Source organism: Zootoca vivipara, chromosome 4 (assembly GCF_963506605.1).
Source record: "Zootoca vivipara chromosome 4, rZooViv1.1, whole genome shotgun sequence".
Lineage (NCBI taxonomy): Eukaryota > Metazoa > Chordata > Lepidosauria > Squamata > Lacertidae > Zootoca > Zootoca vivipara.
The window spans coordinates 24,844,956-24,872,195 of NC_083279.1; the positions used below are offsets into that span (position 1 = coordinate 24,844,956).

The window sequence follows — 27,240 nt, forward strand, 5'->3', positions numbered from 1 at the left end:
TGCCATCAGTGACCAAGTTTGAGTCCAGGAAGAGCTGCCTTCAACTCTTCCAAGTCCTCCTGCATGCAGGACCGCAAGCTCAGCCAGGGGATCCGGCAATTGCGCCCAGCTGCCAGGGCCGCCAGGGGGGGTGCCACGCAGCCGCTCCGGTCGCTCCGCCGCGCAGCAAGCCCGCCCGCCGTGCAGCAGCACCCTCGGCGACCGCGCTGAGCCCGGCCACCCACCCGCCGCACTGGAAAATGGGGCAGCGGGGGGCGGCGGAGGGATCCGTCGCACTACTGCGCCAGGGCACCAAAGGTGCTTAAGACTGCCCTGCCAGCTGCACTACCACCACCGCAGGCGTGCCTCCGCAGACACCTTTGCCCGCACCTCTTAGGAGAAGCCCCTCCCAAGGCATTCCTTGTCTGGACACCCAGGAGACGCTCACGTGATCGGGGGGCCCAAACCTGCATCTGAATCCAAACTCTGCCACCCTCTTGCTGGCCCAGTGGTCAATGCTGTGCCCGACTATCCAGACATGCAGGGCAGGCGGACCTAGGAATGAACAAAACAACATAAGCAACTGCACCTCAGCGCCACATCCGAGCATAACCCTTGTATGCTTCAGATTTCCAGCGGCCCAGATCCTCAATCCTGTCGACGGACAGGCCCCAATGCGCAGCAGTGGTAGCTGCCCCGATACGGAAGGAATGAGGTGCAAACTCGCTGGCCAACAGGCCGCATGCTGCGATTGCCTTATGCATAACTGCAGCAAATTGATGTCTCCTTAACAAGGACCCATTCTCATGAACCAGGAAGGGACCATTCCTTGGCGGGTGAAGTGACATATATTTCTTGGCATCCTTAACTGGACAAGGACCAGGCTTACAAGTGGCAGGCAGCCTCATCAAGGTGCCTCTGCCCAACTGGTCAGTTATTGATATGTGAATAGTGAGCACAAGCTCAGCTTTGGACAGCTGAATGTCCTGCAAAAGCAAGCGCCTAGGAGCCCTTCCCTGTGCTGACTCCAGCACCACTTCACCCACACGCAGTGCACCAAAAAACGCAATTGAAAACACGGTCGAAAAGAGTCTCACCTAATAAGCAGACCAGCAAATTAGCCTCAGCTTGCTGCACGTAGCGCAAAGAATGTCAAATGTGACCGGCCTCCTACCTGGCGCCCTAGATGGCTACAATCTGGCCCAGCCCTCAAGCGCCTTGCGCACCACAAACTTTGCACAATGGTCTCTGGAATAAAGGGATTTACAGAAAAATGAAATGGCAGGCAACTGAATTCACAGCACGACCCATAAAACGCAGGTGAGCCAAATACGGCAACACCTGTTGTGTAGATGATGACTCCATGCTAAGGCTGGTCATGAGCTGTGCTCTGAAAGCTAAAAAGTCCATCCAGGCCTTCTTATAAGACCTCAAAGTGGAAGGAGAAATAGGTGCTACTACTCCCTGCAAAACTAGCTGCTGCCAAGGTTCCAAAGTTGGACTAGGAATTTTTCCAGAAGCTGGTGGGCACCTGGAGCAAGGGATTTGAAGCGCTCCATCTGAAAACGGGATAGAGCATCAGCAATATCATTATTAGCGCCAGGAATAAAACGGGCGGAAAAGACGATATAAATTTGAGGCATTGCAACATAAATGTCTCACCTCCAGTCTGCTATTTGGAAGGAAATAAGGAGCCTGGGGAACTGAATCTGCTCCCTTCCGTAATAGCCAGTAAATCAGATTTTATCTTTTAAAAAATAAATTCCTATTACACTGGGATCCAGGGAGAGGAGCCTTATACAATGCATATTTGTGTTGTGTATTTAACAAAGAGCATTTTGTCCCATATTGTACATTTGCATTTTTTAAAAAAGGATAAATATGAGACACTCTAGTCCTTTTATGTCAGCTTATTTTGCTAGAGTCACTTCCAGGCAACTTGCTATCCCTGGTGTAGAGAATTGCAGCTGAATAAAATTTAGCTAAGAGGTGCTGAGCTCAGAGCACTCTTACCCCCCCCCCAAATCCTGATCTATGAAGGTTGGCTGTGGTTATTCTATAAGGTTAGGAAGGCACTCTGCACATGTGGCACTCCCAGCCTGTGGGGAGGTGGGCAGGGGTGGGGGTGGGGGAGAATTGGCAGTATAAATGCTGGAGTATGAAACAGATTTTGAGGTCCGACACTGGTGAGCCTTGAAACTAAGCAATTGTTGTATTCTACTATAATATAGTTCTGGCTATGGCAAGATGGAGAATACGTATATAACATCCCCCTGAGTAGGAACCAACAACCAACGTGACCGGTATATATTACAAGATGTAGTGAATACCTTTAAAAGAGACTTAAACCAAGTCATGGTGAGTACAGCTATCAATGGAACGAATACAGTGGAACAGATTCCCTCAGGTGGTTGTGGTCTGTCCTTCCTTGGAGGTTTTTAAGCAGAGGTTGGATGGCCATCTGTCATGGATGCTTTAGTTGAGATTCGTGCATTGCAGGAAGTTGGAATAGACTTCCAATGCTACAATTCTATGATTCTATCAATATTTTAATGAGGAAGGGCAAATCTGAGTGCCAAAAACAAACAAACCAACCAAGATGCACGAGGCAGAAAGCTCCACATACTGATATATTACAGCTAAAATTGTGGAGTGGTGGGAGAGAGAAATATTTTCAGAGCACTTGGGATTGTTACGCTTCTTTATTCTTTGCTTTAATGGCAGCAAGGCTGTCAACACAGATCATCTTCTTTAACCACAAATAAAAGGGATTTATCCCTTTGGCATACGTACCTTCTAGCAAAGCTCATTTTAACTATTGGCAACAATAGTGTGTACAACAGATGAGGTATGCTCCCACCTTAAATACCCAAGGCACAGAACCTCTGTCCATTTTTTAAGAAGTACCAAACTTAGGAAATAACTTTATCCATAGATAATCCAGTGGATCAATATCCTGGCTTCATACATTCAGGTTTTGCCGCTTGGCATTGGACCTAGATCCTAAGGCTACTGTCCCAGTGAACCCTGTTTTAAATTAAGCCCATGTTTATGAGATGTGTAGGCCAGGGGAGGGGAATGTTTTTCTGATGCCAGAAAGACCTGCTAATCCTCTGACTTTGAAAAAAAATGTAAAACTGACGCCTTGCTTAACATCCCAGGGAACAACGTGTGCTGTGTCATGTCTTCAGTGTTCCTGTCTTGTCTGTCCAAGCTGTAATATATGTAACTGCTCTTTCAGTCTTTGATCAAGGGTGAATCTGTCCAACTTTTCTGCCTTTTGACAGTGGGCTGTCCCAACATTTTGAACAATAACAACAAGTTAATAAAAGACTTTGCAGATTTCATTTGGTTGTATATACACCATTGGCAAAAACTGCTGAACTCTGGCAACGACTGCATAGATCTTGGTCTGATCCAGCAATGAATTTTTATATCCTTATTTATAGTATTAAAAAAGGTGACAAAATTTAAGAATTATTCTTTCCTATAAATTATTTTACTTATTTATTTGCTCTACCTTGTGGCTGTCTAAGGGTACACCTTTGTGAAGCTTGTTGTGAAACCCCCCCTGCCGCCGCCGTCAAATCTCTTTGCACTCATGCACCTGCCATTCATGAAAAACATCCGAAACATCACATAACACCATTCAGCCCTCACTGAGGTGGTTAATTGTGATGATCTTCAAAATGGTGAACCATGTAATGGCATTTTTTAAAAAAAAAGTTCAAATGTGATTCCCACAAGAACCCATTGTTATCTAGGTCTGGATGGCTATGAAATAAACTTCAGAATAAATAAATATATTCATTTTCAACAAAACCACATACAAAAATAAATCATTACAGTACCATATAAAATGGGGGATTTTTTTTAAAAAAACAAGCATACATTATATAATACAATAAAATGAGAAATATTTGTGTTTCAAGACAAATTATAAAGTCTGACACATGTAACAGTCTCATTCCAAACTACGCAAACAAGTTGTGCAAAAGACTTACAATTAAATATATTACACGAGCCCAGATTTATAACATAATTCATACAAAACTTGCTGTCAAATCCACAATAGTATCTGCCTTTGAGCTTACTGTCATATTCTTCAAAAATACTTCCAGTTGAGATTGTGGTCGTGCAGAGATTCTCCGTCAACAGAAAGAAGTCCATTTCCTGCTCATCAGTGTTGAAAAACAGTATCTAAACATAAGTACCTACTTCGACATAGCATTTACAAAATAAATTACAGTATGTGGTTGTCTCCAGTTGGTTTCTCACAGACCTTCCATAGTAGTTTCCTGAAGACTGGTTCAAAGACCATTGCTCTACCCCATGTACCAAATATAGATAGCTGAAAAACTGTGCATTGCCACCTAGAAACATTTTCAGTGACATCCAAGTATAATGGAATGAGCCCTAAGTCTTATATTCAACTAGCAATTCCAAATAATTCATACAAATAACCATCATAGCAAAGACCTAGGAACTCCCAGAGGACATTTACCTGAGAGGTAGCAAAAGAATATTGGTGCACAAACATTGCATTATATTATCAGTAGTAAATGCTTCAGAGCCAAACTAAAAGGGACATTAATCACATATTTAATGACCTGACCACTTTTATTTTATTTTGTAAGACTCCAATCCTGAAAACAGTTTCCTAAAACAGCCCCTAAAACAGTTTACTGCTATTCAATCACAAAGGTGTAGTCTGCAGTAATCAGCACTTTTTGGGGTGGGGTTGGGTGCAGAAAGCAGCCAGAAGGGACCAATTTTCAGCAGAAAACTATCACACACACACACCAGATTGTGGATTGGTGCCCCCGTTTTCCCCTGTTCCAAAGTAAAATCAACCTGGTTAACTACAGGGCTTTTTTTCAGCCGGAACTTACCAGAACTCAGTTCCAGCACCTTTCAGGTGGGTTCAATTGAAATTATGAGAGAACAAGGGAGACATTCAGGGTGAGTTCCGGCACCTCTCTTTCTAGAAAAATAGCACTGGTTAACTATGATACTTGTTTAAACATATGACTAACATCACATCTAGTTTTGCCCCGCAGACTGCCAATAAGCAATCTGTGAGTCTCCGTCCAGCGCTCAACTTATTTAATAGGGCAAAAGTTCCACGGAGTTTAATGGTTTTATTTCCTTCTAGGCAGGCACAGAAGTCCACTGCAGCCTTAGAGTTATTATCTGGAAGCAAATTTAACTGAAATCAGTGCAGTATATTCCTGCTCTAACAGATATTGTGATATCTGACAATAACTAAGATCTGAAAAGATAAAAGCAAACAGAACCTTCCAGAACTTGACAAAAATCTATTTCTTTGGACAGGGGTTACATGTGTTTGCTTTTTGAATTGTGAAAGTCACCTTCTTTTAAGACAGTTCAGAGATCCTGGTTGCTCATTATGTAGTATCAAGTTTCATTTTGTAGACCAGAATTCTGTTGCTGTGAGTCTTGACCTTAATGTGACACCTGGGTCCTCTCTTGGATATTTATCCTTCTGGTATGTTCGCATTATAGAAGTGCCTCAGGAAAAGTGGGCCTATTTCTGCTCCTAAACAAGATACTCTCCCTTTGTGGACAAAGAAGTTGGAAGAAGGGAGACCAAGAAGATGATCCTTTATTCTGTCCCATAATTTTAGGCAGTGGATTCAGGCAATTTTTCTTATTCCAGATTTCACAATAATGACTTTCATCATTTTCTGCAGCGCCTTTTTTGCATATTCCAGGCAGTGCTAGGATCTGGCATGCTTACCACATTCTGAATCTTTATTAATAGGTTGATCACAATGAGGAATGTAATAAATGTTGAAAGATAAAGCTATACAGGAATCTGAATGTATTGAACACATGGATGATACCAAATTACCTCTGCAAGAGATTTGATCAATATTTTCCCCGTGATAAAATATATTTCATTCAGGATTTTACTGTATCATCCTGTAGAGCAGATGTATTTGTAATTTAATTGTCACAAAGAGCCTTTTATTACAATACTCAAAAATGACTTGCGGTTTATTACATTTTGTAGCATTGTTAAGACCTTCTTACAGGCCTCTTCTATCTTTGTGTGCTTGTCTTATTTATGCACACTATTTTGCACCACTGTTTTCACTTTCTTTCTTTTTGGAAAACAAGACACACACAAAAATGTGTATACAGGCATGATTTCAGTTGCTGAATAGCCTTCCAGGTCACTTTAGTTAGTTATACACTAACCTCAGCCTTCAGCAGAGAAACAAACATTGGGTACGATGCAGCTCAAGTTAAGCACTCTTTATGTCCCACTGGTATTGCACTGTCTAACCCACCATCCTGTTTCCAAGAGTAAGAAAGCAAAGTCCTAAGGATAGATCTTCTAAGCTGTCATCCATCATGATTAATCCCAGAAAGCTATCTGGCAAAGACTTGTGAAACCTTAAAGTCTGGCACCTTTTATTATAGAATCATACAATTTCAGAGTTGGAAAAGGATCTTAAAGGTCTAATCTCCTGCTCAGTCTTAACTAATCCCCTACTGAAGGCAGAACCTACAATATAACCATGACAGAAATATGTGGCCCTCCAGGTAGTATTGGACATGAACTACCACAAACCCTATAATTATTATAATTATTTATAAATACATACATACCCTGCCCATCTGGCTGGGTTTCCCCAGCCACTCTGGGCGGCTTCCAACAAAATATTAAAAATACATTAAAACATCAGTTATTTAAAACTTCCCTAAACAGGGCTGCCTTCAGATGTCTTCTAAAAGTCAAGATAGTTGGTTTATTTCCTTGACATCTGATGGGAGGGCGTTCCACAGGGAGGGCGCCACTACTGAGAAGGCCCTCTGCCTTGTTCCCTGTTAACTTTGCTTCTCGCAGCACAGCCAGTATTCTGGGGTGATTTATAGTCTAGCAATATCCACAGGTTCCCAACGAATGAACTGCTGCAACCCTGACAGATTCAACCTCTGTTGAGAAACCTCCACTGAAATATTTTACCAAGAATAACAATTATCATTACTACTTTGTCAGCTCCGCCTTATCTAAGGATGTTTGTCTATGATGTAACATTGTCTCCTTCCTGCATACACTCTGTATTCTGTTTTGTTTTTCTTCTGTAGTTTTATGGTTTTGACTTGTAATATCTGTTATAATGGAAAATTCAATAAAAAATATTTTACCTACAAAAAAACCCCAGCCCCTTCATTGAAGGAAAGCGCCTCCCAAGGCAGCCCACTCCACTGTCAGACAGCTCTCATAGTTACGAAGTTTCTTCTAATCAGCTTCCTTGTTATTTCCACCCATTTGTTGTCACCCTGCCCTCTGGAGCAACAGAAAGAAGTTGTGGGTTTCATGGAAATGCCTCAATAAATTGGTTGCTCTTTAAGGTGCCACAATACTTCTTTGTTGTTTTTACTGTTCAAATCTCTCCCATTAAAAGTGCCTAATTTTGGCTGAGGGTTCCCATACAGCAGAAACAGGAGGCAGCATATTGAGGGTAAACACAATCACTTCCACCTCCCAGGTGAGGGGCGCAGTTTTAGTAAACTTCCCTCTGTTAAGCATATCTGGAAGAAGGGTTCTAGTCTAGTCTTTGCCTCCTGTGCTGCTTCTCTGTTTATTTCTAACATAAATAAGTGTTATGATGGCATGAGGCCACTTTATTCTGCCCCATATCTTGACCGGGCCTTTGTTCCCATAGTTATTACATCTAAGAGTTCCCATACGCGAATCATTGGCTTCTGATTATTCTGGGTTGACATGTAATATACTTGAGGTTCCAGGTGACACCAGTTTTAATGACCGCTAAAATCCAAAACTGATCAATGGACAGCCAACTCAGTGTGATTTCAATGCCATCATTTAAATCTCTGAAATAAAACAGTGGCCAAAGGATGAAAAATTCAGGTCTATATTCCAGTCATTTGAGCTGCATTTAGTTATCAAGCTTAATTGTATCAATCGCACGAACAACCATTGGTTTAATAGACAAAGGTGCTACCGGTAGTTCTTCACTGTAGCTTTCTGCTATATATTTTTCCAAGGCTAGTGATCTAGCTTTCTGTCTTATTGCATCAGCCCCATGCTTTTGAGATTCCCCATTTCCTTGCTCTGATAGCACATTTGCTGATAGAGTTTGGTACTTGCCAGGAGGACTACGCTGTGGTTTTCTCTGTTCTGCAGGACATGTCTTGTTTGGCGATCCCAATTTGGGACTGGTATCAGTCTCACATAGTGTTTTCTTCTTTTGCATGGTCCTATTGTGACTTGAAAGTGGAGCCAAGGAACCCTTCCTTTCACTAGCGTTCTTTTCATGCACTCCCAGTTCATCTGAGGCAGGAAGACGATACTTCTCAGATTTATGATGCATATGCTTTCCATCTCTTATACTAGATTTAGGCTTGACATAATCCTTTGGTGGTTGTGGTTGCTGCTGCTGTTTCCCTGCTGTGACGCTATATTGATGGCTCTCCTGTTTCACATCTGGTAAGGGTAGCTGCTGGTTCTTAGAATTCCATGAAGCCTGTTTTTCATTCTTAGCAATGTCCTCGTGATTTCTAGAGTCATTCAAGGATGGTTTCTGCGGCTTCCCTGCTGCAAGATTTACTGACACAGTCTTTGGTTCATTTGGTGCTGGTATTTGATCTTCCTTAAGGTTGCGCAAAGTTCCGCTCTCCCTTACAGTAGTCTCTTTACTCTTTGCAAGTTCATTTCTAGAGTCATCTACGGATGGTTTCTGTGACTTGTCTGCTGCAGGTTTCATTGGCTCGGCCTTTTTATTCTTTGGAAGTTCATTTTCCAAAGGGAACTGGTTTTGCCCAGAATTACTAGTGTTCTCTTTTGTCTTCCCTGATTTGCTTTTAGGTTTCACTTTCTCACCAGATAATGGCATTTTGTCACTCTTAAGGCTATCCTGGGCAATTCTTTGGTTAGCATTATCATCACGTTTCACTGGTTCTTTGAGTGAGGAGAGCTGGTGTTTTGCAGTGTATTCATCTTTTGATGCAACAGTTCCACCTTTTTCTGGATCTCTTGATGGCGTTTGACATTTTGAGTTATCTGGGGAATGTAACACTCCCGGACTGCTAGTGTTATGCTTTGGTGGGGTCAGCTGCTGTGCACCTGCTCTTTCACCACCACCCTCTGCAAGGTCACTTTTTCTTGATTTCTGGGGCATATTGGAGTTATGCACCAACTTCTTACCTCCCACTATAGAGTTTTTCTCTTCTGTTACCTTGTCTTCTTGCTCCTTTCTGTCAGCTGATGATGGAATTAGACATTGTACTTCTTTCAGTAGATTTCTTTCTCCTCCTTCACCATCCCCCTGCTTCGCTGTTTCATTTTGGGAGGGAAATCTGCTTTTCCCAGGCTTTACTTCTGCCATCACTTTCATGCCTTCATGCTTCCCAGTTTTGTTTCCCAAGGGCACCTGCTGCTTTTCCACATTGTGTGCAGGGCTTGCCTCCCCTACAGGACTAATTTCATGCTTTCTAATCTCCTTTGTTGAGGGTGGTTGATACTTCCTGGTCTGGGGACTCATACCCTCAACTTCTACAGCATGGTTTTCACTCTTAATTAAATCATTGCACAAATTGCTTGTTGTTGGTTTGTTGTCTTGCCCAGGTGCCCCCTTGGGCTTCAGCAATTCAGCTGGAGAAGGGAAGTGGTGTTTCTCAGAATTGGGACTAGTGACATTGTCTCTTACAATACAGCTCTCTTTCTTTTTCACTGCATTTGATGTTGGGGTTTGGAGGTTTCCGACACTGCACCAAGGTCTGTCGACTTCTGGAGTATTGCCTTCTGGGTTTGCTGAATGGGTCAGTGAGGATGAGTGAGATTTTTCAGAAGGAGGTGCAGGATTCTTTTCCAGGTTGCCAGTTTCGTGGCTGGTGAATTCTTCCGGTAGCCTCTGAGAGGTATCCAAATGGCTCAAGCTACTATTTCCCTTTTTGCTCTTGTTTTCAGAATTTGTCTTTTCATTATCTGAGCGCAGTTCGGTTTTGCTAGTATTCTCTGCTGCTCTAACGCAGGTGGATTTATCTAAATCGCCAGTCAAAGGGTGGAGCTCTTTTTCAAAATCATTTCCTTTTACATCATTGTTGTCTTTCTGGCTCTTATTTGAAGTAGGACTTTGGTGTGGTTGATCTATAGTCTGTTTTGATATGTTTGAGCTAGGGTTATTTTGTTGGCTCAGCTTTGGGTGTGCTTGTGGCTCCTTGGGCAAATGCTCACTTTCTGCCAGATGATCAGATGGCTCACCTTGGCTTTTCGATGGCTGTAGCGCCCCCTTTTTTGCTTTACCCGCATGGTCGCTTTTGTTAAGGCTAGGAAATAGTTCCTCTTTATCAGGCAGCTTTTCTTTGTTCTGAACTGCGTCAGAAAATGTGCTCCCAAAACCTTGTGCGTTATCTTGACTTGGCTTAAGCGGAGGCATTTTGTGAACAGCTGCAGGTTCAACACTTGATTGCTGGTCCTTTATTGGAGGTTCTCTGTTACAAGATGCCTGAGCTACAGGAGAGGGAAATGGTGGAATATTTTCCAACACTTTCTTTTCAGAGAAACATTTTTGGCTGGTGAATGGGGGATCTTTTATAGGCTCTGCTAATTCTATTTCTGTCTCCTTTGGCCTGAACATGCCTTCTGGTATGCCAGGAATCCCATCCCCTTTCATTTCCTGGTGACTATGTGCATGAACTCCTTCAACTGGATTAGGAGAGAGGTCCTTAGTAGGTATGTTTTCTCTGCACATTATATTTGCTGCATTTTTGTCTCTGGACCTGGAAAAGGTATCATCCACAGGCGGTATGATGTTCTCTTTGTGATCTAAGCTGTCCTTAGATAAAGGAGGAATGCAATCAACAAGGGACACATTTTCACGTGAAGGAAGAACACTGTCTTGATTAGAACCTGGGCTTGTACTCTCGATAATGTCCTTTTTGTCAGCCACTACCTTAGGCATTTCATGATGCTTGTTTTGCAACTGTCCTCCCAGTTGCCCTTTATGTGCCCTGCTTTCTGGTATCCTGCTGTCATGAGACCCGATGTCAGGTACTTTCTGGGTGACTTTTGGTCTCCCCACTTCAGAAGGCTGAGTGGCAGACTTGGCATTTGTAGCCCAACTCCAAGGGCGACTAATTTCAGTAGCAACACAGAATTTAGGTGTAGGGACAGTTGTGCATACCAGCTGTTGAGCGTGAGGGCTATTGACAATTGTGGTTGTCCTCAATTTCCTTTCAAGCACTCTTATTTCAGGTTTGCAAATCTTTTTTCTCTCTGGGCCCTTTTTGCTCTTTCTCTCGCCTTTACACGGCAGCAAAGATTTCACCTCAATGGCTGAACAGATATTACTGCTTTGTTCAAACTTTTCTTTCAGTTTGGACAAGACAGAGTTTTTGTTTATTATCTTGGGCAGCTTGTCGTTTGGTGTCTTCTTTTTTGGAGCCGCCTGCTTTTCTCTATCTTTAGCTTCTTTTTCCTCAGCAACTAAGAATTTCTTCAGGATGTTCTTCACAGTATTTTTCCCAGTTGAGCAGACCCATTTGACCTTATCATGGGGTGTTATCTCTGGGCTTTCTCCTTCTTTTGAGGAGCTTTTGTCCAGCTTGCTTACAATGGAGTTCAGCCCGTTTCTGTTCTGCTTTTCTTTAACGACCAGCTTGCCAACCTCTCTCGACCTTTTCCTGTAGGCCTCGCGGTTGTTGTTCATGAACCTCGATTGCAGAAGCTGGAATTTGGTGGGACGAATGTTGCCATGTGCGCTTTGGCATTCGCGCTTCAAGTTCACCTTGTTCTCTATGCCTTCGAGCCATTTGGCCTTCTTGCTCTCGACCTGGGGTTGGCTGGATAGGAGTTCTGTGAGGTAAAGTAGAAGGCTGCTGAGGACAGCAAATGCACCTAGTTCTGTGGACATCTTACTGAGCTTCTTCTTCAGCACTATCGGGTCAACCAGCACCTTATCACTGCCCAGCTTTGTACCTTTACTTCTGCTGCATAAAAGAAAATGAATGTTGTTGTTTTTGTCCAGGGAAAGTCATCAACATTGCTTTTACTTCCTTACTGGTTTTAATGTGTTTATATTTATTTAACAAGATAATATACCACTTTCTTTTTTTTCTTTTTACACAGGAACCTGTCTGAGTCAGGCAATTGGTCCATCTAGTTCAGGACTGTCAACACTGACAGGAAATGGCTGTTCAGGGTTTTAGGCAAGGTTGTCTCTCAGCCCTATCTGAAGTTGCCAGGGATTGGCCTTGAGACCTTCTGCATGAAATACAGGTGCTCTACCACTGAGCTAGTCCCCCTCCTTAAAAAAAACACACTATAAAATTACATTACCAAGAAAAGTGAACTTAAAAACAGGTAGACATAATAAAATGTATCAAGTTATAGATAAAATCAACAGGTTTTTTTTAAAAAAGAAAAACCATAACATATGCATAGTAAAAAAAAATGAGCATTAATTTTAGAAGTAAAATTACATCGGCACTCCTCTTAATGTGCCAGGCACATTTATCCAATGCAGAAGATGATATACAACAGTTGCCTTAGCCATGACTGTTATTAACACATGATCACTGATACCTGTCCAGGAATGGCTGTTATGAACTGTAAGCATTCATAGTATTAGCAGAGAGTGTACTTTTACTTTATTTGAAACACAGGATGTACCTCTGCAGGCACACCCCAAATAATGGCATAGTGGCTTAACATGCAGCTGAGATTGTGAGGGGAAGAAATACGGCTATGTGAGGTTCTGCACCGTATTATTATTATTATTATTATTATTATTATTATTTTAAATCCTGTGCATTTCTGAGAGGGGCAGAAAACAGAAAGGAACAGGATAATAGCAAAAGATTACATAGTTGATTCATTCAGTGGGTTTTTTTTATTTTAAAAAACTTATTTTATTTCAGCCGACTCTCATGCCATACCAGAAACTGCTATTGAAACCCTCATTTCTAATGCAGTTTATCATGCGAGAGTAGGATGTGATGAAGCAACTCTTTGAGAAGTGCAAGTCCAAATCCTACTTTTTAATGCACAGAACCCTTTGGAGCCTGGCCTGCTCTCTACAGGGAGCTAGCAAAGTTTGAAAGCTTGCAGCATTCCACTGTGTAATAAAATCCATCTAGTCCTAAATAAAAATCTAATCTGCTTTCCCATCAATTATGTTGGGAAATGTCCTCTTAAAATCCCTTTTCTGAATCCCAATGAAACCAGGAAAGCCAGAGATAAAAGCATTGTATCATGCCATGATATCCAACACAATATCAATTGACCTCTCTATCCTTTCATTTATTAACATGGGTAGAGATGGAAGTCTGGCATGGCTATAAGCCTACTTCTGTTTGAAGAATTAGGCCTACAGGCAGCTGAGGATTTAGGAAATGCTTTAACTGGTAAGGATCAGTTACTAAATAAAATAGTGAACACAGTGTGAAAGCTACATGGTGAAGTCAACAGTAATAGACAATAGCCCGGAGGGGGGGAAATGCACCAGAGGTTTCAACTTTCTAGCACCATAAAAAAAAACTTGGGAGGTTAATTCACGTAGTAATAAAGTAGTATGTGAATGGGATTCAGTCTGCATACCAGGACAGTATTAAGTTTTTATACCTCTTCATATACAAGCAAAAGCAAAGACAACAAATCGCCTTGGGATGAAATCCTGGCGCTGGTGAATGCAAGGGCAAATGCCAGCTTTGATTCCAGCAGATCAGGAGTTCATCCTTACCACATAAGATGCCCAGACCAGACTATACAAAGGTGCTTTCCTGATTTCGAGAAGCAACATAAGCTGCTAAATTCAGATAGATTCTGCCATCCACATCACTATAAGAGAGTCAACCATTTATTATTATTATTTTCCTTTCTCAACAAGCTGTGGCATTTTATGAAGAGTTGTTGTTGTTTTGTGGTAAAGAAGGAAAGGAAGGAAGGAAGGAAGGAAGGAAGGAAGGAAGGAAGGAAGGAAGGAAGGAAGGAAGGAAGGAAGGTACTTTTAATGGTCATGTCCTATCAAGAGGGGTGCCAGCTCAGGTTTGAAGGAGGGAAGAGCAAAAAGAGATTTCACAGCAAGAATCAAAAGACTGCTTTTTGGAGAGATAGATCTTTAGACAGAAATACACACAACAACATTGCATTTTAACAGCACATGTTATGGTGACTTTTTTATACCTCACAATAACCAGAAATATAGATGTTCCTGAAGAACAGTATCACATGGAAATGGCAGACTGCCCCTCATCCCTCTGCTTGTAAATGAAGATGGCAAAATCTAGGCCTCAGAGCTTTTCTCACAGGTAAACATTGCACACAAGAACATCTGAATGAAACAGTTGCGCTCAACATCACATAAGTTCTGCTTATAATTAGCCTATGCAATGGAAACTTTGACAGTTGGCCAGCACTGAATACAACAAACAATATGCAGCATATGAGAATAAGGATGAGCAGCTAGATGTCACTGTGTTTCGGGGTTTTCCCCATTGCACGACAACACATGTATACAACACTTTTATAAAAAGCAGCTTCTGCTGAGGCCATGCCTGACGCACACATGAAAGAATGGATAACGTCACTGATTCGAGGTTGGATTTATTGGAACCGGTGTTAATCTCAAGCCATGTCACTCACTGGATTCTCTTCCCGTTACCAAAGTATGAATTCAGGGACAAATATTAAATATACCCGATGATTTTAAAAATTTGCCCTTTCAAATTATAGGAGCCTTCAGATGGGAAGAATACATTAAGAGTTTTATTTCAGACAAAGACTATGATGCATTTATAAATCTAGCTTCGGGAATGAAGGGGAAATATCTGTTGCCCATTTCTTCATTCCCTCTCCAATCCCACCCCCATATGATCTCCTTGTTTCATCAATGCCCACACACAAAAGGCATATTCAGGAGGTCTTGAAACCAGCATTGTGGGCCAGTGCCTCATTTAATTGTCTTCTGGTGTCACAAGGCAGAAGATTTCAATCTTAACTGAAGAACTCACGCTGCGGGTCAGAGTCCATAGGACCCACTTCAGTGTTACCTCAGCGGTGAGGAAACTCTTTCCTATGCTGCTGTGGTAACATAAGAACCCAAAGATCACATTAGAGATTTGCCAATGATATGGCAAATTGCTTTTCCTTTCCTGGCCAGAATTAAATCAGCATCTTGTCATGAATGACCTGTTTGTATGTTTCAGCACCTATATTCTTCACTTTAGCAGTTTCAACAAATGAAAGCAAATTGCCTCGCTTAACGAATGCCCTGCTTAACGAAATTTCCGCTTAACGAAAGGATTTTTCGAGTGGAGGTTACCTCGCTAGACGAATGCATTTTACAAAAAATTCGTCTAGCGAATCGCGGTTTCCCATAGGAATGCATTGAAATTCAATTAATGCGTTCCTATGGGCAAAAAAAAATTCAAAAAAAATTCAATGCATTCCTATGGGATTCGCTAGACGCTATAAAAGACCCGTGGAACGAATTAATTTTGTCTAGCGAGGCACCACTGTATGGTTCTCTGAGGGCAATTAAGTATAGCTACCGACAAAGAGTTAGGAATAGGTATTCAATGGAAAGAATTAAAGTTATGTGTTAGGAATGCAATCCTATGCATGATTATTAGGAAGTAAAGTCTCACTGAACTGTGGTGGCTACTTCTTAGTCAAAAGTACATAGGAACAGTCTGTACATCCTATTTACTGTAAAAGGAGACTGAGGCACAAAGTTGATATCAGAAATCAATTGGACTTCAAAGCGGTTTACTCAGAAAGTTAAAATAGATTGGGGGCGAATAAAATAAACTGCCCAAGGCACTGCTTTGAAACAAAGGTAATAATATAAAACAGCAAATGCGGCTTCATAATTTGGATCATATTATACAGAGATTGTTTTGTAGGCTGCCTCAGTCACTATTCATAGTTACAAGGTTACTGTTACAACTTACAAGGTGACTGTTTAAGAGAGTACGTTCAACATGGAGAAGGAGAAAGACGCCAGCAGTGTATTTTCATTTGAGAGTCAACCTCTGACTGGCAAAAAACAAAACAAAAAAACACCTTAAAATTTCAGGAGGGAGTGAAGGACCTGGACACAGTGAAGAACTAAGGTGGGAGATGGCAGTGTATGTCAAAATTTACACACATTTTGGCACCTGAGGCAAACCACAAAATGGCGTCCCCCTTACCACCAGGGAAGAAGGGGTGAGTGAAGATCTATATCGGGAACAACGGAGGGAATAAAAATCTACATAGGGATCTGCTGCGTTGGTTGGATCTAGACTAGGTTAGGCTGCAATCCATCCTACTCACCTGGAATTCGTAAGCCCAATTGAATAGTACAGTGGTACCTCGGTTTATGAACACAATTGGTTCCGGAAGTCTGTTCATAAACTGAAGCGTTCATAAACTGAAGCGAACTTTCCCATTGAAAGTAATGGAAAGTGGATTAATCCATTCCAGACGGGCCCGCAGTGTTCGTAAACCCAAAATTCGTAAACCAAGGTGTTCATAAACCGAGGTTCCACTGTACTTACTTCTGAGTAGACATGGCAAGACTTGCACTGTTTAGGTGGTATTCAACTAGATTCAACTCTGGGTAGACCGATTGAAATTAATGATAATAACAATAATAATTTATTATTTATACCCCGCCCATCTGGCTGGGTTTCCCCAGCCACTCTGGGCGGCTTACAACAGAAAAATGAAATAAAATAATTAAACATGAACATGACTAAGTGAAGCCCATTAATTTCAGTGGTTCTACTCTGAGTAAGACTTAGTTGAGTCCCACCTTCGTCATACTTTAAGTCCAATGGAAATCAATAGGACTTAAATTAGTCATGACTAACTTTCTATATTGATATTAACAGAATCTAAATGTTCTTAACTTACACCACAACTACCAGCCATCTCCATATTTACTCAGAAGAAAACCACGTTGAAATCAACAGATCTTACTCCAAGTTGAATTTATATAAGATTTCAGCCTCAGTCTGGATCCAACCCACTAACTTTGAAACTCTTTATCTGCCACTTTATTTCCTACATTCTTTCTACACCAGAACAACACTTTCTAGATTTTGTAGTAGAAGAGATTCTCAGCACCAAGAAACTCGCTGTAACCTTGACCAACAATGACTTAATGACAACTGCAAGCAAGAATTCCAGCAATGACACAGTAACATGCAATGCACACAATGTCAAAATAAAGAATGATGCTTATGAAGAGGCATAAGATTAATTTATTTACAAGTATTTTAGCCACCCAAATCATTAAAAAGTTTGTAAAGGGTTTTTTCTTGGGGGGGGGGAGAATCACCACAAAAATATATAGGAAGCCAGGAAGAGTTGTAGAGTTGTGTTTTGTTACATTGCATATATATATATATATATATATATATATATATATATATATATATGAATGATATATATATATATATATGAATGATATATATATATATATATATGAATGATATATATATATGTGAATGATATATATTTGTGTTCTGCTAAATCTCAGATAACTTCCTAGAATATTTAGGCACTACAGTTATGAAAAAGGACATACATTTAATTGATTTTCAGTTAGGTGATTTCACAGAAAAGTCGATATTACGGAGTTGAGAGGAAACCAGAAAGAGTGCATAAAAATGGACTGAAAAAATAGAATTTCAGAAATACTTCCTTCAAAGGGTGATAAAATTAGTTTGCCTTAAATAGGTGTGCAGACAGCATTAGTTTTACATATCTATTATTGGCATATGTGTACATGCAGTCACATTTTGATGTGATGCAGAATTTTATAACAAAAATGGGTTCTTAGACTGCTTCATCCCCCCCCCCAAAAAAATTATAATGCCAAGGTGCTATAATTAAAGTAGTATGATTAATATTAAAAGACATTCTTAACTATTGAATACTGACAGAATTTAAATTCCCTTAATCTATTTTATTTACTATACCCTTTTCTTCAAATAAATTATTGGAGTGGCTTACAATAAATGTAATATTATAATTCTACTATTCTACCTCTGCGCAGCATTTTATAATGCTGCCTGCAACAATATTGCCATAGTTTGGGAGTTTTCCACACATTACATGGAAATATAGATTTGCAACCCAGCTGCAGCTGATTCTGTCCCTATATTTGCTAACACTTGTCTCATTCATACATTGGATTTTTAGGGGTCCATTAAAAAAACTCAGATACCCAAAAATGTAATGTGTGAACTGGCCCTTAGGTCGGGTCAAGAAACTCCTATCTGTGGAGTAGTGGGAGTACTTCAGAGTAAATGAATAAAATAACATCATGTTAAAGACAGTGTGACTTCACTGAGACTTAGGGGCACACAATTCTTTTCCTGAATTTTTACAAATCTGTTTAGAGTTGCTTCTTAGGAATTTGGCTGCAGGGTATAATATAATCTTTTTTAAAATAAAATTAAATGGCAAAAACATCTTTACTTTTCCTCTGAAGAGAGTCGGAAGAGAGCCTCTCCCAAGTTTTCTAGCTTCTCCCTCTGTTCAAGATCCTGGTACAAGCCTTTAGGGACCTTGTTGATACCATAAAGCAAGCCATACAAACAGCCAGCAATAGTTCCAGTCGCTGCACTCTCACCTGTAAAATAAAACACAAACGAGAACCCAGTTTCATTAGAATGCCCTTTTTGCTTCTCCATGAAATAATATCATATATATTAAGAGCAATCTCAGTTCTCTGAGCGCTGGTCCAAATTGGCACCACCAAGAGACAAGTATCAGATTGGCAGAAACATTTTAAAAAGTCATGGGGGGTGGGACAACTCTAAGGTGGAAACAGCCCAAAAAAGACATGCCCAATTGCCATGCTGACAATTGGTCTTTCATGTCACAATCACATCATACCTTTAAAGCACTCTTAGGCTACTTTAGCAGTCATGACTTCTCCTAAAGAATTATGAGAACCACAGGTTGTTAAGGCAAGTGCCTTTAACAAACTTTGCCCACTTTGCCTGTTATCTCTTTCTTGAAACACCCCTGCTGTAAAGCTTGTTGTGAAACATAGGTGTATGTAGACCATATAAGCTTTTGTAGATAAAAATTTTTCCCACAATTCCTGTGGCTTAACTTTTCTTTCATACAGTGGTACCTCTGGTTAAGAAATTCGTTCCAGAGGTCCGTTCTTAACCTGAAACTGTTCTTAACCTGAAGCACCACTTTAACTAATGGGGTGTTCTGCTCAGGGGCGTAGGAAGGGTGGGGCGATGGGGGCGCTCCGCCATGGGTGGACCGATCCCAAGGGCGGCATGGCGACTGCCCCTCCCCTGCCCACGCTGGGCGCCCTGCCCCAGAAAGCGCACCATGCCCCTATGGGCAGCGCGCCATGCCCCCAGAACGTGCACCAGCCCCGCCCCCGCCCTCGGAGCATGAAGCTCCGCCAGTGGTCCTGCTGCTGCCCTGCCGCCGGAGCACAATTTCTGTTCTCATCCTGAAGCAAAGTTTTTAACCCAAGGTACTATTTCTGGGTTAGCGGAGTCTGTAACCTGAAGTGTTTGTAACCTGAAACGTTTGTAACTCGAGGTACCACTGTAGTAGGATTGCAGCTTCTTTTATGGGACTAAGAAATGAAGCTTTTCCCAACCAGCACAACATTACTGCAATAACTACTAACTGGAAAGTACAAGTGCTTTAGATGCAAGGTACTTCAATGGGTGTAGTAAATGGAAAGAGCTAGAATTATTAGTGAGTCACCGAATGTAGCCAAACTGACCCTAATCAAAAATTAAAATGGTCTGTATGTCGTATATATTTTGCTGTTATGGTTACAAGGAACTGGCATGAAGGAACTACTAGATTACTCACCACCATGGAATATTGCCCGGTTGCAAAGTTCGGTCCAATCACTACCACATCCTAAGAGAGCATCATATGCAATCATGGGAGCATCATGACCTCTCCTTCCACCACGACCTTCAGAACTCCATCTCCTATAAGTCTGAATGGATAATTAATGAGTTTGGTTGGATGAATTTGATGGCCAGGCAGCCCAGAATATACAGATTAAAATGCCACTCTTTTACTGAGGTCCAGTACCGAGGGCCTTCTGGCGGTTCCCTCGTTGCGAGAAGCCAAGTTGCAAGGAACCAGACAGAGGGCCTTCTTGGTGGTAGCGCCCGCCCTGTGGAACGCCCTCCCATCAGATGTCAAAGAGAAAAACAGCTACCAGATTTTTAGAAGACATCTGAAGGCAGCCCTGTTTAGGGAGGCTTTTAATGTTTAATAGATTATTTTATTTCATTTTTCTGTTGGAAGCCGCCCAGAGTGGCTGGGGAAACCCAGTCAGATGGGTGGGGTATAAATAATAAATTATTACTACTACTACTACTACTACTACTACTACTACTACTACTTTGCCTTTTTTTCCTTTTCATAGCATGGCACAGAAACATGAGGTAAATTGCAGATTGTGTTTTAAAGCACTCCCTTCTTTGTTTCTTTTTAAAAATATTGGAGCTACATTTGTTCATTGCTTATTTCTGTGTGTAGTCAAACCTTGCTTTGGCATACATTAAATATATATATATTTTAAAAAAAATTTAATCTGAAATAAGACGGAAACAGCCTTTCTTGGCTTTGGGGGAACCACACTAAGGCAATCTCCTAGATCGCTCATCTTTCTTGGGTTCCTTCACAAATAAGGATTCCATTTGCCTCCATCAGTTTATCTGAGATTATGATGAAGATGGTGGTGAGGTGATGATGGTGTCATTTGCTTCTCTGACATTACCATGATGGCATTTGCAACACTGCCTATGCATTTTCAAAACTTGCCTATAGTTTATCACTTAAGTCTTTAAAAGTGCAGAATCCCACAAGGTTGCTTCCTCAGAGAGGGAACTGCATGTTACCGTTTTTGTTGTTCTTGGCAAACCTTTTTATTTCATTCACTGACCGTTGAACACTTTCTGTAAAGAGGTGGAGAAAATAGAGAGACAGAGAGAGAGCGTGTGATCCAGAAAGTTTTAACCGGGACTTGTCCTATCTGCTGATAGAAGGTTCTTATTGCAGATGATGGTTTCCGGCATGGGTATTACATTATACTGAGCATACAGGTATATTTCTACAGAAGATGGTCACAGTAGCCAACTTTTTTTTTGAAAGCTGTAGCCTCCACAGAATGAGCAGCGAAGGCCATATAGAATATCTTAATGTACTATAAGTGGTGCCCCAAGTAAACAAGCAAACAAACATCCTGTCCGCTAAGCAATTGTCACATCTACATCCAGTGATGATACTGGAATTCTGAGTAGTAGTTTTTCTAACAGCAGCTTCTGTAATGTAAGTAAAGGGGCCCCTGACCATCAGGGTCCAGTCGTGTCCGACTCTGGGGTTGTGGCGCTCATCTCACTCTATAGGCCAAGGGAGCCGGTGTTTGTCCGCAGACAGTTTCCGGGTCATGTGGCCAGCATGACAAAGCTGCTTCTGGTGAACCAGAGCAGCGCACGGAAACGCCGTTTACCTTCCCGCCGGAGCGGTCCCTATTTATCTACTTGCACTTTGAGGTGCTTTAGAACTGCTAGGTGGGCAGGAGCTGGGACCGAGCAACGGGAGCTCACCCCGTTTCAGGGATTCGAACCGCCAACCTTCTGATCAGCAAGCCCTAGACTCTGTGGTTTAACCCACAGTGCCACCTGGGTCCCATGTAATGTAAGTAGATACCACTATAATGTACTTGGCAAAATTCACATCATGTTTAAGTGCTGTTGCCTTCTATTTGGGTACAATCTGTTTGGGGCAAGTCTCCAAGTAACAGAATGGATTGTGCATATTGTAACTTCATATGGAATACTGGTGAGGAAAGGGGTTGCATGAGTGACAAGAGAGCCATTTCATGAGCTGTGTCACCTGATCTCGTGGAGAGTCTTCATACACTGAAATAATGCATTAAAGAATACAGGCATTGTAATGAAGCCTTTCTATGCAACCCAGATGAGACAGGTGGCGATGGGGTTTCAAATGTCAGAGGCACCCCGTGGAGTCATTGCCATGCAGGAGTACAATAGTCATAGCATTTGAATCAGACCTCAGTTAAGAAAATAAAGAGAGCACAACAGCACATGGGTCTGAAAAAACTGCAGCTCTCATAGAGTGCCTGGGATATATAACTGGAGCTGCCAACAAACAGACATCAACATCTTCTTACCTCTTGTGCCGCCAACTTAGCATGTCTGCTGAATGAGTGGTAGGCAGAATTAGATTGCTAGAGGCACGTTTACAGTCCTTGCTACCCAACCTCAGCATCTGCTTGGTGACCTGGGCAGCAATTCAGTTCCTTCTGACCCTATAAAACCTCAGCTTTGTTAAATTCTGCTCCCCAATCTAAACATATTGTTTTCTGTTGAGAAGACTGCCAAAATGTCCACTTTCCACCATTTCCCACATTCTACCTCTGTAACCTGATATTTTTCCTGCTTGGAACTGCAATGTGTGCTGTTCTAGTCTATCTGCACATCTGGAACCCAATATTTTGACTGCCTTAAGTTACACCGCTAGCTCCTCCCTTCACCTCCAGCTGCAGTGGTGTGACCTTGGATCTCCTATTCCCCTTCTCACATGGAATATGAAGTTGATCCAGCAATTTCAAGAGCTGCTGGATCCCAACTTCCATCACCCCTGGCCAATGTCTATAATGGGGCTGATGGGAATTGGAGTGCAATCATATCTAGAAGCCCACCCCTACACTAAACCTAGCAACAATCTAATATTTGTCTTGAGTCATTCAATAAACTTATACTACTACCATTTTATGGTACTTGGTTGCAATTGTTTCTAAATTAAAGAAAATAGGACCCACTTTTCAGATGGAAAAGTATCAGTACATACATATTTGTCCCCAATACTTTCAGAGTTTTTGGTTGAAGAGTTTACCTTTTCTCTTTCCTCAGCATCATAATTGTCAGGAAAGTTGGGTTTATTCTGGTTGTCTTCATTGATTTCTCTCTCCTCCAAGTAAAATTGCCATTTTGCTTCGAAGTAAAACCAATGCTCCTGATATTCTGAATGAAAAACAAATTAATTATGGTACATTTAATCTTGAATAGGTTCTTTCAGTGCAACAGCATGAATGACAAAATCCAATTTACAGAACTCTCATGAAGAAAATTAAATAAAACCTGTCCAACTATTATTTGCCTCTCAACAATACAGTACTAATTAGCTTATCTTCACAATGTAGAAAGGGGGGGGACTAGATTTTAATTTTCTATTGTAAATACAAGTAATTAGGACCACCAAACACACATTTTGGAAAACCAGAATGTAGATCACAGTGCCTATTAAACCTACAAACAAACTTTTACTGTAGTCCATTCAGCAATTACTACTGGGTCCTGAATACTGAGCAAAAGCGTAAGAAGCCTTCCCAAGTCTCAATAGGAGCTATTTTGAGTGCAGGCTGTATGCTACCTGATAAGGCAGCTGGCAGTAACACTTTTTTTTTTTTGCAGTATGATCTTCAGAAGGCAGCCTCTGCAAATAAACTAAGGTGGGCATCTCTACCCATTTGTACAAGTGCAGCTTTTTCCAAGTCTGCACCCAAAAGATCTACTGCTTAAAAGTTGAGAGGGTGCACTTTGTAAACCGGTTGTGCTTCACATGCAACAGTTTCCTACAGGAAGCAATATCTCTGCCACTTCTGCAGCGTCCATTGCCATAGCTTTGTTTCCACCACCAATATTCAGCATACCTTCCTGAACCACTGTACCTGTAGCAAAACAAACATTTGCAGCACAGTCTAGAGCAGCTGTTCTCAACCTTTGGTCCTCATATGTTGTTGGAATACAACTCCCATCATCCTTAAACTAGTAGGACCAGTGGACAGGGAAGCTGGGAGTTGTAGTCCAAAAACATCTGGGGACTCAAGGTTGAGAAAGGCTGGTCTGGAGGAAAACTTTTTTTCTAAACATGAGGTTGCAGCTGATTATGAAAAAGTCATTTGTGAAGTTGCTTCAGTTTAAGAAAGGCAGGTTATGCTCATTTTCTCAGTATGTGTACCACCTGCACTTTGAAGACAGGAACAAAAACATAATTTTCTTATCCCCCTGCAAATAGCTTACTGATCCCTGCTGACTGAAAAGTTACTTTATCTCTTGTTGCAATCCGAAGGGAGCCAGGGATACCTTTAGATATTTTAAGTAGGTGAAACTCTGATGTCGCACATTCTGTATCACAGCTGATCCTGGAAATCCTTGACCTGCCAAGTCATTTTCATCCACCTACCTGACTATTTGCTCAGTCAGGATCTTCCCTCCCAACACCTGTTCCCTCACAGTCACATTGCTCAGCTTTCTGCTATCGGGGTTCCCCCCAAAGGCACTTAAGAAATGCTTGTTACTAGCCTCTTGTTATTTCCCTATGGCCTTAGACATGTGGTTTTCCTCCCCATCTTTCCCTTGCTTCATTGCCTTTCCTTTCTTCTTTACAGCACTGAAACCCTTTGCACTATGGTGTCCCTGAGCTGAAGGCTGGCTTTTGTCAAAGAAGTACTAGGCATCATCTTCTGCAGCACATTGCAAACATCTGCCTATACTAAGTGCTACCACAAGCGATCACTTGTGGCTACCTAGCAGTAAAGCTGCCTCTGACAACTACAGAGTGAGAATATGCAGAACAGGGAACATTAAACGAATGTGCTTTTTTTTTAAGAAAAGAAAAACAAAAGAAATTGACGGAATAATTCCAAAGGAGAGATCCCTTGAGAAAAGGGGCTCACATTTGTTGCAGGCAGGGTTTTTAAAATGTCGTCCCCTTTATTTATTTCTAAAATAGCATTGCACTTCACTCCATAATGACAGATGCATGCTTTAGGAGTCTTGCATATTTTACTCAGGGTTGGAATCATGGAAGAAGAGTGACAGCATCCTTCTGTCTAAAGCAGATCTATACAACTTAATCCTGCACCTGGTCTAGTCGGAAGAAGAAGAAGAAGAAGAAGAAGAAGAAGAAGAAGAAGAAGAAGAAGAAGAAGAAGAAGAAGAAGAAGAAGAAGAAGAAGAAGAAGTTGTTTATCTAAAAGCCAGAGAACTTCTGAGAAAGAACACAGGGCCTATTATTTGTCAGTAGTTGCCTGCATCACTATCCAAATATGGGTTTCGTTTTTAAAAAATTATGCATATAGGTATATTCCTAGAGCAAGGATTCAGAGAAGAGGGACAGGTAGTAAATTTACAAATACAAATACCTTTATTGGCATTACGAGTTAAAACATTTCAAAACGCTAGGATAAATTTAAAAGGGACAGGAGTGAGGCTGTCGAGGATCACAAGGTACTCGACTGTTCTACTTCACCCTGCCTAGAGGAATGATTCACTAAGAACCCTTTCGGGTAAGATGGAGATTAAAAAGGAAGGCACTGAAGCAGTAACGTCCTTGTCCCTATCCGCTAGGAGGAACCTCATTTGACAGGTAGCATCTCTCTCTCTAGGCTCATGATAAAATCTTCTGAGTTCAAGATTGAAACAGACAACACCTGAAATGGAAGGTAGGGAAATTAAGCTACCAGAGCATAAACACTTCAATTATGCACCTTATGTGTGAATTTGCAGTTGCATATTATGCAATGTTACCTGCCATGTGCCGAATCGTCTTCTTGCAGTATTCTTCAGCCATTGGGACAACCTTCATCATTTCTCTTCCCCACTGCACCAGTGGCTTTCCTTGTATTGCGTATGAAACAAACAGAGCTGTGCACAGTGATCCTAAAAACCCTGAAAAGAGCATAGAAAAATGATGATGACTATGACACCAAGTAGCACCAAAAAGGAGGAGAAATCAGCGTACAGATGCATAAGAAACTAAGTTTATTAAGCTCAAAGAAATACAACATGCACACATTTCAAGCTATATGCCTTTCATCAGGAATATTTTTTGTACCCATAAAACAGGTATTGAACTTCAAATAGCATTACAGTACTGTATCTGTATATAACTGACTGGTGCAATGCCTACTCAGAAGTCCTTTTGAACCCAGAAGGGTTTAAGTACGCTTCGGTTTGAGTACTTTCAGTTTAAGTACTCCGCAGTTCCGCCTGGAACGGATTAATCCACTTTCCATTACTTTCAGTGGGAAAGTTCGCTTCAGGTTAAGTATGCTTCAGGTTAAGTACAGACTTCTGGAACCAATTGTGTACTTAAACCGAGGTACCACTGTATTCTTAGGTCAAATGAAGTTAGGATTGTAGCCTTATTCACTACTTTCAACCCCTGACCACAGAGAGGCGTTCCAGAGAGGGCGCCACTACCGAGAAGGCCCTCTGCCTGGTTCTTTTACTTAGTGTATCTGTGGAGGTTCGTGTCAGCCTCACTTGGGGAGGTTCTTTTTCTATTTGTTTATTTTAAATGGGGATTTTTAGTTGGTGTTTTCTCCTATGAAATGCTGGTCAGGTCCTGGTGGCACTGCTGCGGACAATTACTTTTCCTTTTCGATTATGGCATTGATGTCCTCCAAAGAATGAGTGATTTGGCTGTTGTGTTAATTACAATGTGCCTGTTATTTTAGTGATGTATCATGTCGAGATACTGTGCCTTTAACACAGAAACCATGTGAGCCTTTCTCCATTGGAGGAGATGCTTCATCTACTTAATTTCTGAGAGCTAGACTGCCGATAAAAGCGCATGAGTTAAAAAGAAGAAGGTGGTGACAATTCTGATAGATTTATTGAATCCAATTAATCACTGTCATCCTTAGCATTCAATACAGATCCTTCATGCAGTGTGCCAAACACTTAAAAGTCACAGAGTTTGCAACTTTATTTTGGCATTTTAAAAACTAGAAAACAAGCAAGAAAGAAGATTCCACCTAAACATTAGGAAGAACTTCCTGACCGTAAGAGCTGTTCGGCAGTGGAATTTGCTACCAAGGAGTGTGGTGGAGTCTCCTTCTTTGGAGGTCTTTAAGCAGAGGCTTGACAGGCATATGTCAAGAATGCTTTGATGGTGTTTCCTGCTTGGCAGGGGGTTGGACTGGATGGCCCTTGTGGTCTCTTCCAACTCTATGATTCTAAGCAAGACTGTGTGAGCTTATATCATTTAAAGTAATGAAACTAGATTGGGACGAACTGGCATAATGGAATACTTCAGCAAATACGTATGACTTACAACTTGTGTCTCTACTTAGGAGGGAGCCATCTGATATGTGATGATTGTTGGCTGAGATTAACATTCCAGGGTGATGACTTCTTTTACATGTGTATATCCAATTGATCTTAATGAGGATAACATTA

At 41.3% G+C, this 27,240-nt stretch overlaps 1 protein-coding gene across 3 annotated transcripts in view; it reads right to left on the reverse strand.

Moving 5' to 3' along the window:
- Positions 1-274: 274 nt before the first annotated feature.
- Positions 275-27,240, reverse strand: part of ADPRHL1 (ADP-ribosylhydrolase like 1) — a 41,077-nt gene continuing 14,111 nt past the window's right edge. Inside the window, exons 4-8 of one of the 3 annotated variants that reach the window (XM_035114345.2) lie at positions 25,585-25,725; positions 22,889-23,016; positions 19,823-19,955; positions 18,446-18,599; positions 275-11,961 (exon numbers count right to left, since the gene is read on the reverse strand). In XM_035114345.2, coding sequence (XP_034970236.2) covers positions 7,914-11,961; positions 18,446-18,599; positions 19,823-19,955; positions 22,889-23,016; positions 25,585-25,725 — 4,604 coding nt within the window. In that variant the 3' untranslated portion in view covers positions 275-7,913. Of the gene's footprint in view, positions 11,965-17,480; positions 18,600-19,822; positions 19,956-22,888; positions 23,017-25,584; positions 25,726-27,240 lie in introns of those variants that run through there. The other 2 variants (XM_035114344.2, XM_035114347.2) reach the window with 2 other exon arrangements.